We start from the raw sequence: 15,709 nt of genomic DNA, 5'->3' as shown, positions 1-15,709 counted from the left end.
AGGATCACACCCCAGGCTGAAGGCGGTGTTAAACCTCTGGGCCACCGGGGCTGCCCTCCTTGTTGATTTTCTGTCTGAATGATCTGTCCATTGATGAAAGTGGGAGTATTAATTATTGTATCACTGTCTATTTCTCCCTTTATTTCTGTTAATAGGGATCCCTGGGTGGCGCAGCGGTTTGGCGCCTGCCTTTGGCCCAAGGCGCGATCCTGGAGACCCGGGATCGAATCCCACGTCGGGCTCCCGGTGCATGGAGCCTGCTTCTCCCTCTGCCTGTGTCTCTGCCTCTCTCTCTCTCTGTGTATGACTACCATAAATAAATAATAAAAAAAAAAAATTAAATATATTTCTGTTAATATTTGGTTTACATTTTAGGTGCTCCTATGTTGGCTACTTCAAATTTACAAGTATTTTATCCTCCTGTGGGATGAACTTCTTTATGTAATGCCCATTTTTGTCTTTTATTACAGTCTTTGTTTTAAAGTCTATTTTGTCTGATGTACATGTATGTACACTAGCTTTTTCTTTTCTTTTTGCTTTTCCTTTTTTTTTTTTCTCAGCTTTCATTGCATGGGATGTCTTTTTCTATCTCCTTAGTCTATGTATCCTTACATCTGAACTGAGCCTCTTGTAGGCAGGATATAGATGGGTCCTTTTAAAAAAAACAACAACAACACTCTTGATTAGGGTGTTTAGTACATTTACATTTAAAGTAATTGTTTTTTTTTCAAATATTTATTTATTATTTATGATAGACATAGAGAGAGAGAGGGAGAGAGGCAGAGACACAGGAGGAGGGAGGAGCAGGCTCCATGCCAGGACTCCAGGATCGTGCCCTGGGCCAAAGGCAGGCGCTAAACCACTGAGCCACCCAGGGATCCCCTAAAGTAATTATTGATAGTGTGTACTTATTGTCATTTTGTTACTTGTTTTCTCACTGTAATTCATCTGATCTTTTCTTCTTTTCTTGCTTTATTCCTCCATGATTTTATTGTTTTCTGTCAGTTAGTATGCTTAGATTCTTTTGTCTTTAACTTCTGTGCATCTACCAAAGGTTTTTGCTCTGTGGTTATAAGACTTACATAAAACAACTTATAACAGTCTACTTTGACTTGAAAAGAACTTAACTTTGACTGTATTCTAAAGCTCTACCATTTTATTCCCCCATGCTCATATTTTTGATACCACAATTTACATGTTTTATGTATCCTTTAATAAATTATCAAAGTTATACTTATTTTTACTCCTTTATCTCTTTAAACTCACTAAATTTATAAGAGATTAACCCTTACATTATATATTGGCCTTTACCAATGAGATTTATACATTTATATGTTTTCCTGTTAATAATAAGCACCTTTTTGCCTCCCTACCACCATCTTTTTGAATTCATAAATACAAACCCTACTGGCCACTAAGGCAGGCAATCACAAAAACCAGGGTGCCAGATGCTAAAACTGGACACCAGATGTGTGTGTATGAGCTCCCTTCTAGGAGATACCAGCACTCTGGGGTGCAGCAAAGAGAGCTGTGGTTTCTGGAGGTCTCCAGAGAGGATTATGGTTGGCCCTTAGTTTAATTAGAAGCCTGCCTCTCTGGCCTGTTATAAAGATAGGCTAATAGGCCTCTTTCACAGAAAAAGTAGATTCCTTAGTCTCCTGCCTCTCTGCTGTGCCCTGCAGTGGTAGCTGGTTTGGAAAGCTTTCTCCATTTGTTACAGTCCTATGAGATCACAATCATAGGCCCGACTGGCCACCAGAGCAAAGCAATCTAGAGGTATACTGTAGCTGACAGCCACAAAAGCCAGGGCACCATAGAAAAGTATAAACTCCTTTCCTGCAGATACCATTGGCCAAGAGCGATGCAGAGGATGATCACAAAGTTGGCACCCACTGGCCTCTATCCCCAGAGAACAACTAGGTAGGCCCTTAGATGTGTGCCAAACTAGAAACCTGCCCCTCAGTCTGAATTCTTTCATAGGAAGACTGAGATCATAGTTCAGTTTCTATCTGCAGTGTACCCCAAGGGTGGTAGCCAACCCTCAGCTGTCTGCGTTTGTCACAATCCTGTGGGACCTATGAATGTAAGCCTCACTGGCCATCAGATCAAGGAATGTTCTCTGGGTAGCAGCAACAAAATGCAGTGCACCAGACATAAAAACTGGGCTCCAGATCCTTGTACGAACTTCCTTCTAGCAATGACCAGTGCTCTGGAGTGCAGCAGAGGGAGGACCTGAAATAGTGCCTATCCTCCAAGGTCTTTGTAAAGGAGTATAGTTGTCCTTCATTTGTTTAATTAAACGTCTGCCCCTCACACTACAGCAACAAAGATTACTCTAATAGGCTTTTTCTACAGGAAGATGGGTACTTCAGTCTGTGACTCTCTCCTGTGCCCTGGGAGTGGTGTTCTGTTAAGAACTCTATTTGTTCCAGTCCTTTAGGACCTACTGAGCACGACAACCTGAGATCTAAAGGAGTCTCCTGGGTAGCAGCTGTAAAACTCAGGGAGTGTTTAAAGAGGGTATTTCCTTTCCTGGAAATACCAGTGAGCTGGAATGATCAGAGGGAGGGCATAAAGATGATGCTTGCTGACCTATGTCTTTGTTTGTTTTTTCAAGATTTATTTATTCATGAGAGTCATGGAGAGAGAGGCAGAGGCAGAGGGAGAAGTAGGCTCCCTGTAGGGAGCCTGACGTGGAACTCAATCTCAGGATCCCAGGATCATGACCTAAGCCAAAGGCAGCCACTCAATCACTGAAGCACCCAGATGCCCCACAAATCATATATTTCTTAAAGAAGATTCTGAAAGATCCCAACTTAGATACAACTTGAGAAGCCAGGTGCCCCTGGACTCTGTCTTAATTTTTTTAAAGATTATATTTATTTATTCATGAGAGACACAGAGAGAGAGGCAGAGACACAGGCAGAGGGAGAAGCAGGCTCCCTGCAGGGAGCCTGATGCAGGACTCAATTCTGGGACCCCAGGATCACACCCTGGGCCAAAGGCAAGTGCTAAACCGCTGAGCCACCTGGGAATCCCTGGCCTCTGTCTTTAAAGAGAGTTTTAGTAAGCCCCTAGATGTGTATAAAATTTAATACTTGCCCCTCAGGCCAATGCTTTAAGATAGGCAAATAAGTCTCTCACAGAAAATCTGGGTACTTTTCAGTTGGCTCCCTCTGTGTGGGGCCCTGGGGTGGGTGAGTCCATGCATATGGACCCTTTAAGAACTATTTCTCAGTTAGCTGCTGCCTGTGGTCTTGTGAACACAAGCCCCATGGCTTTCAAAGCTAGATGTCTTGGAGCTTGTCTGTCAGGTCCTGATCCTAAAATTGGGGTGCCAGATGTAACGTTCAAATCCTTTACTCCTCACGGAAAAGCTTGGGGTTTGGCTCTCCAATTGGGACCCTCCCAATTGTGAGTCATCATGCTGGGGATGAGGTTTATGGTCAGATTATGTCTCAGTTCCTTCTACCCACTTTAATGTGGGATTTTTTTCTCATTTGCCCAATGTGTAGGAATCACTCAGCTAGATTTGGGAGGGTTTTTCAGAGAAAATTGTTCCATATGTAACTGTAGATTCAGTGTGCCCAAAGGGAGAGGTGTATTCAGGATCTCCTACATCTCCATCTTAAACCACTTCCATAAGGAAAATATTTAATCATGATTATGGTTGGCTTATGGAAATTGAAGATCCAGTCCAACTATATCTGGACCTCAGCAAGGTTATTCCACAAGGGACCTTATGCAGTTCTTGTGGACAAGATGGGGAAATTGACCAGTTAGATGGTTTATGAGATAGTTGGTAATTTCATTAAATAAACTTACCCAAGTATCAGATTCAGGACTTTGTTCTCAGGCCTATTTCATTACTTATTTCTGTTACCAACTAGTTTAATGGTTTAGGGGATATAGTACAAATTGACAACTGGAGTTACTCAGGTGATAATGATAGTGAATCTGCATTAGCACAGATTCATCATTCAAAAAGAATCCAATATGCTAGGTTGAATCTAATAATATGACATTTAGTAGTGATAACCAAAAAAGATCCTGGCCTTAGATCAAAAGAATCAGCTGTACAAGTACAGAAAAATTAGAAATGTTTTTAAAATTAGTGAATATTTGGGGTGCCTGGGGGGCTCCATTGATTGAGTGTCCAAATCTTGATTCTAGCTCAGGTCTTGATTTCAGGGTCATGAGTTGAAACCCCACACTAGGTGTGGAGCCTACTTAGAAAAAAAAATGAGTGAATATTTTATTCAATTTTGAAATTAGTTTGAGTCAAAACTATGACAGAACCATCAGTATTGTTAGTGAGACCACGACTCGCATTGATAGAAGTCTAAGGTAGAATGAGACTGTTGTAAGTCTTGCCAATCACAGTGCTGATCAAACATATATGAAATAGTGTATTTGCTTCAGAGATGATCTTGTTAGAGTATAAAAACATTTAAATGTGCCCAGATGAAAGAGAAAGACGGTAAGGGGTGTTCATGTCTGTCATAATAATAATAATACCTACTTTTAATTTTACCCCCTTTGTATACCCTTTGAAAAGAAATCTCAGCAGGCTGTTTTCTTTAACTGATATCCTTTGAAACACCATAATAGGTGAATAGCTATAGTTGTTCTGAAATCAGACCACCATGATTCAAGTCTCTCCTTGACAATTTCATAGCTAATTCAGTTGAGTTCTTTATGACTCACCTCTTGCAAATCCAAAGACTGAAGCTTGCTTGAGGTAGAATTATTGTTAAATGGTGCACATCTTGATGTATCATGATGAAATTCATTCAAAGGTAAAGAGAAAATAATCTAAATCTTTAAAAATTAGTAGGGAAAAAAAATCCTAGAAGGTTAAATGAGCATTTTAATCTCAACATTGGAAGCTTCAAAAAAACAGAGGGAAGTCTATCAATGAAATTTACGGATTGTAGGCCAAGAATCTATACCTAGGAAGGTATCATTTACAAATATTAATTAGAGGAGCACCTGGGTGTTTAGTTAAGCATCTGCCTTCTGCTCAGGGCATGATCCTGGGGTCCTGAGATCACTGGGGTCCCTGCTCAGCAGAGTCTGCTTCTCTCTTTGCCCTCCCCCAGCCGTTGTGTGCTCTCTCTCTCAAATAAATAAGTAAAATCTTTTTTATTTTTTTTTATTTTATTTTATTTATTTATGATAGGCACACAGTGAGAGAGAGAGGCAGAGACACAGGCAGAGGGAGAAGCAGGCTCCATGCACCGGGAGCCTGACGTGGGATTCGATCCCGAGTCTCCAGGATCGCGCCCTGGGCCAAAGGCAGGCGCCAAACCGCTGCACCACCCAAGGATCCCGTAAAATCTTTTTTAAAATCTTTATTGAAGGGCAGCCCTGGTGGCGCAGCGGTTTAGTGCCACCTGCAGCCCGGGGTGTGATCCTAGAGACCTGGGATCGAGTCCCACATCGGGCTCCCAGCATGGGGCCTGCTTCTCCCTCTGCCTGTGTCTCTGCCTCTCTCTCTCTCACTCTGTGTCTCTCATGAATAAATAAAGAATAAAAAAATCTTTAAAAAAAATAAAAATAAATAAAAAATCTTTATTGAAGAAAAACATTAGTATATGCAAGGATTAAAATTGTATAATCCACATAACAAGTCTACAGAAACTACTGGAAAATTTCTCTAATCAAACAAAAAAGAAAATGTGAACTTAGGGAGATGAACATGGTAATGAGTGTGTGTGTGTGTTGCACAAGGCTTTTTATAATCAAATCATTTTATGGAAAAAAACTAGTACTAGTCTGGTATTAAAAGTACTAGATTATCTTTAAATCATCAACAAAAAGGAAAAATTTTTCTAGAAAATATTATATGTAAATGTGTTATAAACAACATAATACTTAAAGATATATATCAAAAATATTCAGTATATAAGAATAACTCAATAAAATACAACTATATTATACCTCAATAAAAATAGGACATTTGGTGTTTAAAAAGTATCAAACTATAATGGCATTAAATATTCACTTTTATTATAAAATATACATATTATGACATATATGACATTTGAAAGCACCTGATATATATGGTATATATGACATAATATGTAAATATGACATTTTCAAACATCTCATGTACATGATAAATACATATTATGATCTTATATGACTTACATTATATGATATATGTGTCATATATACCATATATAGTATGATATGCATGACATTTTTAAATACTTATATATGTCATATGTATCATATGTATGACATATTTGAAATACCTCATTCTCCAATTAAAATTGGACATAACAATCAAATGTTCACCATAATCTTAATTAACTATTTGGATATTAAGAAATATTCTCAGTACATTTCTCTGATTAAAAAGAGGAAAACTTGCCTCAGTGACTGGTTTCAGGCATTAATAAGAATATTATTTTTCTGTATAATGTGGTGAGTGAAAAATTTTTGTGTTTCTCTATATTTCTTACTCTTATAATAAACAGAAAAATAAATTAATGAATGTTAATCTACAAAAAAATCCCACTATCTCCCTACATTTAGTTGGTTTGATTAAAAAAGGCAGAGCTCTAATTTCTATTGAGAACAGGAAAGAAAAAGAAGATAGATGATATGAGCAATAAAATCAGTACCTTAATCTCTCAACCAAGATTCTCATTTAATCAACCAGACCTAAAATATACATATTCAAGAATCTATTAAATGGTCTGTACAGTTTAATCTGTCAAGACTCCTTGTAAATATGCCCAAAAGATATAATTTTAACTTCATTACAAATCACCTCATCAGATATCCCAGTCATCTGACTTTTATAACTTTTCTTGTCCTAGAAACACAAATGCAATGAGCAAACTGATGTTAATAAGAGGATATAATTCACCAATGAAACAATTAATTTCTAATTTGATTTTTTTATTTAGGTAAAACATTTATACTGCTTTTGTTTGTTTTGTTTGTATTGCAAGTGAAGCCTTGTGATTTTCCAGAAATAAAACATGGAAGTCTAGATGAGCAATATAGATCATACTTTCCAGTAGCTGTAGGAAGAAGTTTTTACTATCACTGTGATGCCGATTTTGTGACTCCTTCAGAAAGATACTGGGAATCTATTCGATGTACACCAGAAGGATGGATGCCAGAAGTACCATGCCGCAGTAAGTAAACCTTTTTATAATTGTGTATGTGTAAATATTTCAAATAGTAGAGGGGATAAAACACATTAGTGACTATAATTAAGCCTTGTATGACAAAAATAAGGCCTAGAGATGAATTTTATGAACAAAAAGACCAATACAGGTTTTCCCCTTTATGAGGAGCTCTCCATAAAAATCCCATTAGAGATAAAGATAGCTTTCCCAAAACAACCTATATCATTCACACATATTTTAATTATAAAAACTGAAGATAAATAATACTGAATATTGTTTTTTTTTCTTTTTATGCCTTTGTAGTAGCTTTAGTTTTTCTTAGGTTATATATTATTTTTGAATACTTAGGCATTAGAGTTTAAACATTGTACAAATAGTTTTTAATTTACTATTTTTACTGAATTTATGGTTTTTCAAAAATTTTTGTTCATTGTTCTTATGATTTTTAGGAAGATGTACGTTCCACTATTTGAAAAATGGACAAAAGCCACAGAGAAAAAACTATTACCAAGGTCAATCTGTAAGAGTTAACTGTAATTATGGTCACAGTCTTCAAAATGGGCAAAATATAATGACCTGTACAGAGGATGGTTGGGTCCCTCCTCCCGAATGCGTTCCTCTCAGTAAGTAAATGGTCTGAGATCCCAGTATATTTATGGTTTTCTAACCCTCATCTATATTAACTATAGCAACATATTTATATCAACTTTTGTATTTCCACTAATGGATATACTTAATTTTATTTTTGCCAAGTATGTATGAGTGGAATACAAACTTCTTAATACATGTATAGCAAAATAAATGTCTACTGATTAGTATTAGTCAAGAAAACAATGAAAGAACCATAAAGGAAAAACCTGTAATAATAGTGATGCCACCAGTGGAGGGATGAAGATGGCAGTGGAGTAGGAGGAACCTAGGCTTGCCCTGTCCCATGAATATGCCTAGTTAACTATCAAATCATTCTAAATACCCCAGAAGTTGACCTAAACACTGGCAGGATAAATTCCACAACTAAAGGTCGAGAAGAGGCCACATAGAAGAAGATGTACAGAGACTCAGTTTGGGAGAGAAATGGGTTGTGGCCACTGAGGTGGGGAGAGAGCTGTGGTTACAGAGAAAGGTAAGAGACAGATTTGACGCAGAAGGGAGTGCATAGGAAAAAGAATCACCCTAGCGATTGTCTTGGAAAGTGAGAGGGGTCAAATTTCCTAAGTTCTTATAACCAGTGGGGCTTAAAGCCTGGGCTTTTAAAGGTCAATGTGCTTGGCTCTGGGATAGCTCAGTTCCAAGGAGGAAGTTTATAGCAATACTGGCCTACCTCAAGAAGGAAGAAAAATTTCAAGTAAATAACCTAACCTTACACCTAAAGGAGCTAGAAAAACAACAAGAAACAAAACCTAAAACCAGCAGAAGGAAGGAAATAATAAAGATTAGAACAGAAATAAATGATCTAGAAACTAGAAAAATAATAGAGCAAATCAATGAAATTAGGAGCTCATTCTCTGAAAAAAAAATTTAATAAATTTGATAAACCCCTAGTCAGATCTATCAAAAGAAAAAAGGACTCAAATAAATAAAATCACAAATGAGAGAGGAGAAATAATAACCAATACCACAAAAATACAAACAATTGGGCAGCCCCTGTGGCACAGCGGTTTAGCCCCGCCTGCAGCCTGGGGTGTGATCCTGGAAACTCGGGATCGAGTCCCACGTGGGGCTCCCTGCATGGAGCCTGCTTCTCCCTCTGCCTGTGTCTCTGCCTCTCTCTCTGTCTCTATGAATAAATAAAATATTTAAAAAATAAAAAAAATTTTAAAAAAATACAATCACAAGAGAATATTCTGAAAAACTGCATGCAAACAAATTGGACAACTTAGAAGAAATGGATAAGTTTCTAGAAACATAAACCTACCAGAATTGAAACAAGAAGAAAAAACTTGAACAGACCAATTACCAGCAAAAAAATTGAATCAGTAATCAAAAAACTCCCAATAAACAAAAGTCCAAGACCAGATGGCTTCATAGGTGAACCCTACCAAATATTTTTTTTAAAGATTTATTTGTTTATTTTTAGAGGAGGAGGGGCAGAAGGAGAGACAGAGAATCCAAGCAGACTCCCTGCTGAGCACAGAGCCCAACTTGGGGCTCAGTCTCATGACCCTGAGATCACCACCTGAGCCAACCGAAATCAAGAGTCAGATGCTTAATTGATGAGCCATCCAGGCACCCCTCTACCAAATATTTAAAGAAAAGTTAATATCTATTCTTCTCAAACTATTCCAAAAAACAGAAAAAGAAAGAAGACTTCCAAATTCACTTTATGAAGACAGCATTACCCTGATACCAAAACTAGAAAAAGAAACCACAAAAAAAGGGACCTATAGATCAGTATTTCTGAGGAACATAGACACAAAAACTCATAACAAAATATTAACAAATGGAATCCAACAATTCATTTAAAAAATATATTCACCACCAGTAAGTGGGATTTATTCCTGGGTTTCAATACTGGTTCAATTTTTTTGAAAAATTCCTGACATTATAGAACTAAACTGAAATGTATTAATATTCCACTCTTACATTTCCATGACAAACAGAAAAATTTCATGAGCCAAAATAAAAGGGGGGGGGGAGAAACTTATAAAACTAAATTGGATCTCAGCATTAACAGCTGAACGGAGAAAGGAATTAAAACGCTTTAATTAAAATATCATGAGTGGATGATAAAGTGTGTAAAAACTGAAAATTTACAAACTATTTATAAAACCTGGAATCGCTGACTGGTTCAATATTCACAAATCAATCAATATAATACATCACTAAAAAGAAGGATAAGAACTTCAATAGATGCCAAAAGAGGAATTTGACAAAGTACAATATCCATTCATGAAAAAAGTCCTCAACAAAGTATATTAAGAGGGAGCATACGGGGCAGCCCGGGAGGTTCAGCGGTTTAGCGCCGCCTTCAGCCCAGGGCATGATCCTGGGGTATTGGAATCGAGTCCCACGTCCGGCTTCCTGCGTGGAGCCTGCTTTTCCCTCTGCCTGTGTCTCTGCCTCTCTCTCTCTCTGTGTGTCTCTCATGAATAAATTAAATAAATAAATAAATAAATAAATAAATAAATAAATCTTTAAAGAAAAAAAAAGAGGGAGCATACCTCCACATAATAAAAGCCATATATGAAAAACCCACAGCTAAACATCATCCATAATGGCGAAAAACTGAGTGCTCCTCCCCTGAGGTCAGGAATGAGACAAGGGTGTCTCACCACTTTTATTCAGTCGAGTACTGGAAGTCCTAGCCACAGCAATCAGACAACAAAAAAGAAATAAAATGAATCCAAATCAGTAAAGAGGAAGGAAAATTTTCACTATTTGCAGATGACATGATGTTGTATATAGAAAACCCAAAAGACTCCATCAAAACTTGCTAGAACTGATAAATAAATTCAGTAAAGTTGTAGGTTGCAACATCAAAGTACAGAAATCTATTGCCTTTCTATACAGCAATAATGAAGCAGCAGAAAGAAAAATTAAGAAAACTGTCCCACTTACTGTTGCACCAAAAATAATAAAATACCTAAGAATAAACCTAACCAAAGAGGTAAAGGATCTGTACCCTGAAAACTCTAAAATACTGATGAAAGAAATTGAAGATGACACAAAGAAATGGAAATACATTCCATGTTCAGTGGATTGTAAGAACAAACATTGTTAAAATGTCTATACCACTCAAAGCAATCTACACATTCAATGCAAACCCTATCAAAATACCAACAGCATTTTTCACAGAACTAGTACAAACAATCCTAAAATTTGAATGGAACCACAAAAACCCTGAATAGCCAAAGCAAGATTGAAAAAGAATAGCAAAGCTGGAGGCATCACAGTTCAGACTTCAAGTTGTATTACAAAGTTGTAGTGATCAAAACAGTATGATATTGGCACAAAAATAGACATATAGATTGATAAAACAGCATAGAAAACACAGAAATAAACCCACATTTATACGGTCAAATAATCTTTGACAAAGCAGGAAAGAAAATCCAATAGGAAAAAGACGGTCTCTTCAACAAATAGTGCTGGGAAAACTGGACAGAACATGCAAAAGAATGAAACTGGACCACTTTCTTACACCATATACAAAAATAAATTCAAAATGGTTGAAAGACCTAAATGTGAGACCTGAAATCATAAAAATCCTGGACGTAACTTTTCTGACATCACCCACAGCAACTTTCTAATAGATCCCCTGCAGCAAAGGAAACAAAAGTAGAATGCCTATTGGGATTACATCAAAATAAAAGCTTCTGCACAGCAAAGGAAACAATCAACAAAACTAAAAGGCAACTTGTGGAATGAGAGAAGATATTTGCAATTCACATGTCTGGTAAGGAGTTAGTATCCAAAATATATAAAGAACTGATAAAACTCAATACCAAAAACCCAAATCATCCAACTTAAAAATGGGCAGAAGACATGAAAAGAAATTTCTACAAAGAAGACACACAGATGGCCAACAGACATGAAAAGATATTCATCATCACTTATCATCAGGGAAATGGAAACCAAAACTATCACCTCACAGCTGTCAGAATGGCTGAAATCAACAACACAGGAAACAACAGGTGTTGGCAAGGAACCCTCTTGCACTGTTGGTAGGACTGCAAACTGCTGCAGCCACTCTGGAAAACAGTATTGGAGGTTCCTCAAAAAGTTAAAAATATAATTACCATATAATCCAACTACTAGGTATCTACTCAAAGAACAAACACACTAATTCAAATGGATACATGCAACTTTATAAAAGCATTATTTAGAATAACCAAGATATGGATGCAGCCTAAACGTCTACTGATTGATGAATGGATAAAGAAGAGGTGATATAGATTAGATAGATTAGATAGATAGATAGATAGATAGATAGATAGATAGATAGATAGATGATAGATAGATAAAACGGAATATATAATGGAATGTTACTGAACCTTAAAAAATGAAATCTTACCATCTGTAACAACATGGAGGAAGCTAAAGAATATAATGCTAACTAAGTAAATAAGTCAGAGAAAAATAAATATGATTTCACTCGTGTGGAATATAAGAAACAAAACAAACGAGTAAAGGAAAAGTGAGAAAAAGAGAGAGAGAGAGACAAATAAAGAAAAAAGATGAGGGAAGCCTGGGTGGCTCAGCGGTTGAGCACCTGCCTTTGGCTCAGGGTGTGATCCTGGAGTCCCGGGATCGGATCGAGTCCTACATCGGGCTCCCTGTATGGAGCCTGCTTCTCCATCTGCCTAAGTCTCTGCCTCTCTCTGTGTGTTTCTCATGAATAAATAAATAAAATATTTTTTAAAAAAGATTAACTGTAAGAACAATATGATACCAGAAGGGTGAGAGGTGGTGGGGGCAGGAGATGTGGGTGAAATAAGTGATAGGGATTAAGGACTGCCCTTGTTATGATGATCACTGGGTGATATATGCAGTTGTTGAATCACTATATCATACACCTAAAACTAATATAACACTGTACATTAACCAAGTGGTATTAAAATTAAAACTTAAATACATACATTCAATCTAGAAAAAAATAGAATGACATCAGCAAAATGACAGAATGCAAGTTTCTATTCTTTCTGGCAAAGAACACCAATTTTGACAATCACCTATAGACAAGAGCATCTTTGTGGGGGTCTGGGAATCTAGCAGAATTTTTAGCACACCATTACAGCAAAAAGATCCAAGAGTGGGTGCCTTGAAGTGGGTGAGAGAAACAGTTTTAATATCTGAGTCACTCCTCCCCTAAAGTGACACAGTTCAGTGCCAAGAGGGACCCACTCAAGCCTGCAATTTCTCCACTGGGGGAAAGAGTCTGTGAGTTAGCATCTGGCTTCCTCAGCTGTGTGGGTCACTGACCAAAAAGCCCATTTCTTTCTCACCACATCTAGAATACTGAGGTGATCTTCATGACTGAAGGGATTGGGGAAAGCTTGGAGCACAGCAGTCAGTGCTCAGAATTCATCAAGGGACAAAGATCCTATTAAGCACTTTGCAGGCTACATCAGGGAGCATATCCACTAGCCACTGGGGATGACTTGCCTGCAGACCCCACTTACCTAATGGCACCCCTAACATTTCACACACCTGCTATCCATTGGCCAGCTCCTTGTGAATGCCTCACAGACAGTGAGTGCAGGAATTTTCAGATGGCTCATGAGCATATTTAGAAAGCCAAATTGACTCCACAGGAATGGTAGAGAGCACATACTTGAACATTCAGTACTGTGTCCAGGAAAGGAAACAGGAAGCTGTCAGGACCCTGACTAACTTTGCAGGTCTGAAAGAAAGCATATAATCTAAGAATTCCCTCTCAAGTGGTAGCAAAACATAGGGAGCAGATGCATCTATTAAAAAGGTCTTTAAAAAGCCTCAGAATCTATAACAGATATATTTATATTAATACTGACTTTTTTGAAAAGATAAACAAAATTGACAACAAAATCAGCTTTAGCTGATTAAGAGAGAGAAGATCAAATAAACAAAGTGAGAAATGAAAGTAGACACATTCAACTGATGCCACAGAAATACAAATGTTCATAAGAGACAACCATAAACAATTACATACCAACAAATTGCATAACCTAGAAAAAATGGGCAAATTCCTTTAAATACAAAACTTGCCAAAACAAAATCATTAAGAAAAGGAAAATCTGAACAAACAATAACAAGGAACAAGACCGAATCATTAATTTAAACTATTTCTGCAAAGAAAAGTCTAGGATCAGAAGTTTTCATTGTAATTCAAAGAAGTATTAATACCAATTCTTCTCAAACCATTCCAAAAATTTGAGGACAGGGGGCACTTCCAAAACTACTTTATAAGATCAACATTATTTTAATACCAAAGCTAGACAGGAAATTACAAGGAAAAAATTATAGGCCAGTATCATTGATAAACATAGATACAGAAAAGCTCAACAAAATATTAGCAAACTGAATTCAACAGCACACTAAAAGATTCATACACCATAATGGAGTTGGATTTATCCATGAGACTCAAGAATGGTTCAAAAAATGCAAATCAGTAATGTGATACACCACTATAACCACTATATTAGACCACTGATGAAAATAACTAGATAAATTAAAGATTTAAATATGACTTGAAACCATGGAAGTCCTAGAGGATACATAGGGAAATATTTTCTTGACATTGGTCTTAAGGATATTTTTTGGATATGACATCAAAAGCACAGATAATAAAAACAAATAAATAAAACTATATCAAATGTATCAAATGAAAGAACTTCTACTCAGCAAATCAACAAAATGAAAAGGCAACCAATGGAATGGAAGAAAATATTTGCAAATCATAGATCTGATGGAAGGATATATAAATAATACAACTCCTACAACTCAATAACAAAAAATTCCAATTCGATTAAAAAATATGCAAAGATCTGAATAGACATTTTTCTGAAGAATACATGCAAATGCCTAATTGGTTCTTAAAATCACTAATCATCAGGCATATGCAAATCAAAACCACAATGAACTACCACCTCATACCTGTTTTATGGCTTTTATCAAAAAGACCAGACATAACAAGTGTTGGTGAGATGTGAAGTAAAGGAAACATTTGTATACTTTGGGTGGGAATGTAATTTGTTATAGGGGTATGAAAAACAGTATGGAAGTTCCTCAGAAAGTTAATAGAACTACCATATGATCCAGCAATCCCATTTTGGGGTATATATCTAAAAGAAATAAAATCAGTATATTAAAGAAATATCTGCACCCTCACGTTCATTATAGTTTTATCCACAATAGCCAACATACAGAAACAATCTAAGTGTCCACTGATGGATGAATAGATAAGGAAGATGTGGTATAGGGCACCTGGGTGGTTCAGTGATTGAGCATCTGCCTTTGGCTCAGGTCATGAACCCAGGGTCCTGGGATTGAGTCCTGCATCCGGCTCCCTGCAGGGAGCCTGCTTCTCCTTCTGCCTGTGTCTCTACCTCTCTCTATGTATCTCATGAATAAATAAATAATTTTTTAAAAAGGAAGATATAGTATATATATATGTATATATATATATACATATATATATATACACAATGGAATATTATTCAACCATGAGAAAAAAGAAAGTTGTGTTATTCACAATAATATGGTTGAACCTAGAGTGCATTATGTTAAACATAATAAGCCAGACATAGACAAATATTTCATGATAATCCTTTATATGAAATCAAAAAAGAAAAGGTCAAATTCTTAGAAGCAGAGAATAAAATGGCAATTCTCTATGGCTTGCCGATAGGGGAAATGAAGAGATGCTGGTTCAAGGATGTAAGCCTTCAGTTATAAGATGAATAATTCTGAAGAACTAACATACAACATGATGGCTGTAATTTGTGATAATGTATTGTACAGCTGAAATTTGCTAAGAGAGTAGATCTTAAACATTCCAGCTACAAAAAAAAAAAAAAAAAACCAAAGGATTTATGTGAGGTGATTAATGCGATTTGGAAAATCATTTCCAAATGTATATGTGG

The 15,709-nt window shown here is 36.6% G+C and overlaps 1 protein-coding gene across 1 annotated transcript in view; it reads left to right on the top strand.

Annotated features, from left to right (window-relative positions):
* CFH (complement factor H) overlaps positions 1 to 15,709 on the top strand; it is a 78,656-nt gene that overhangs the window by 35,904 nt on the left and 27,043 nt on the right. The window contains exons 8-9 of the mRNA XM_025991355.2: positions 6,966 to 7,154; positions 7,598 to 7,771. Coding sequence (XP_025847140.2) covers positions 6,966 to 7,154; positions 7,598 to 7,771 — 363 coding nt within the window. The remainder of the gene's footprint in view (positions 1 to 6,965; positions 7,155 to 7,597; positions 7,772 to 15,709) is intronic.

Source organism: Vulpes vulpes, chromosome 5 (genome assembly GCF_048418805.1).
Source record: "Vulpes vulpes isolate BD-2025 chromosome 5, VulVul3, whole genome shotgun sequence".
Taxonomy (NCBI): Eukaryota; Metazoa; Chordata; class Mammalia; order Carnivora; family Canidae; genus Vulpes; species Vulpes vulpes.
This window is presented reverse-complemented; position numbering and strand designations above follow the sequence as displayed.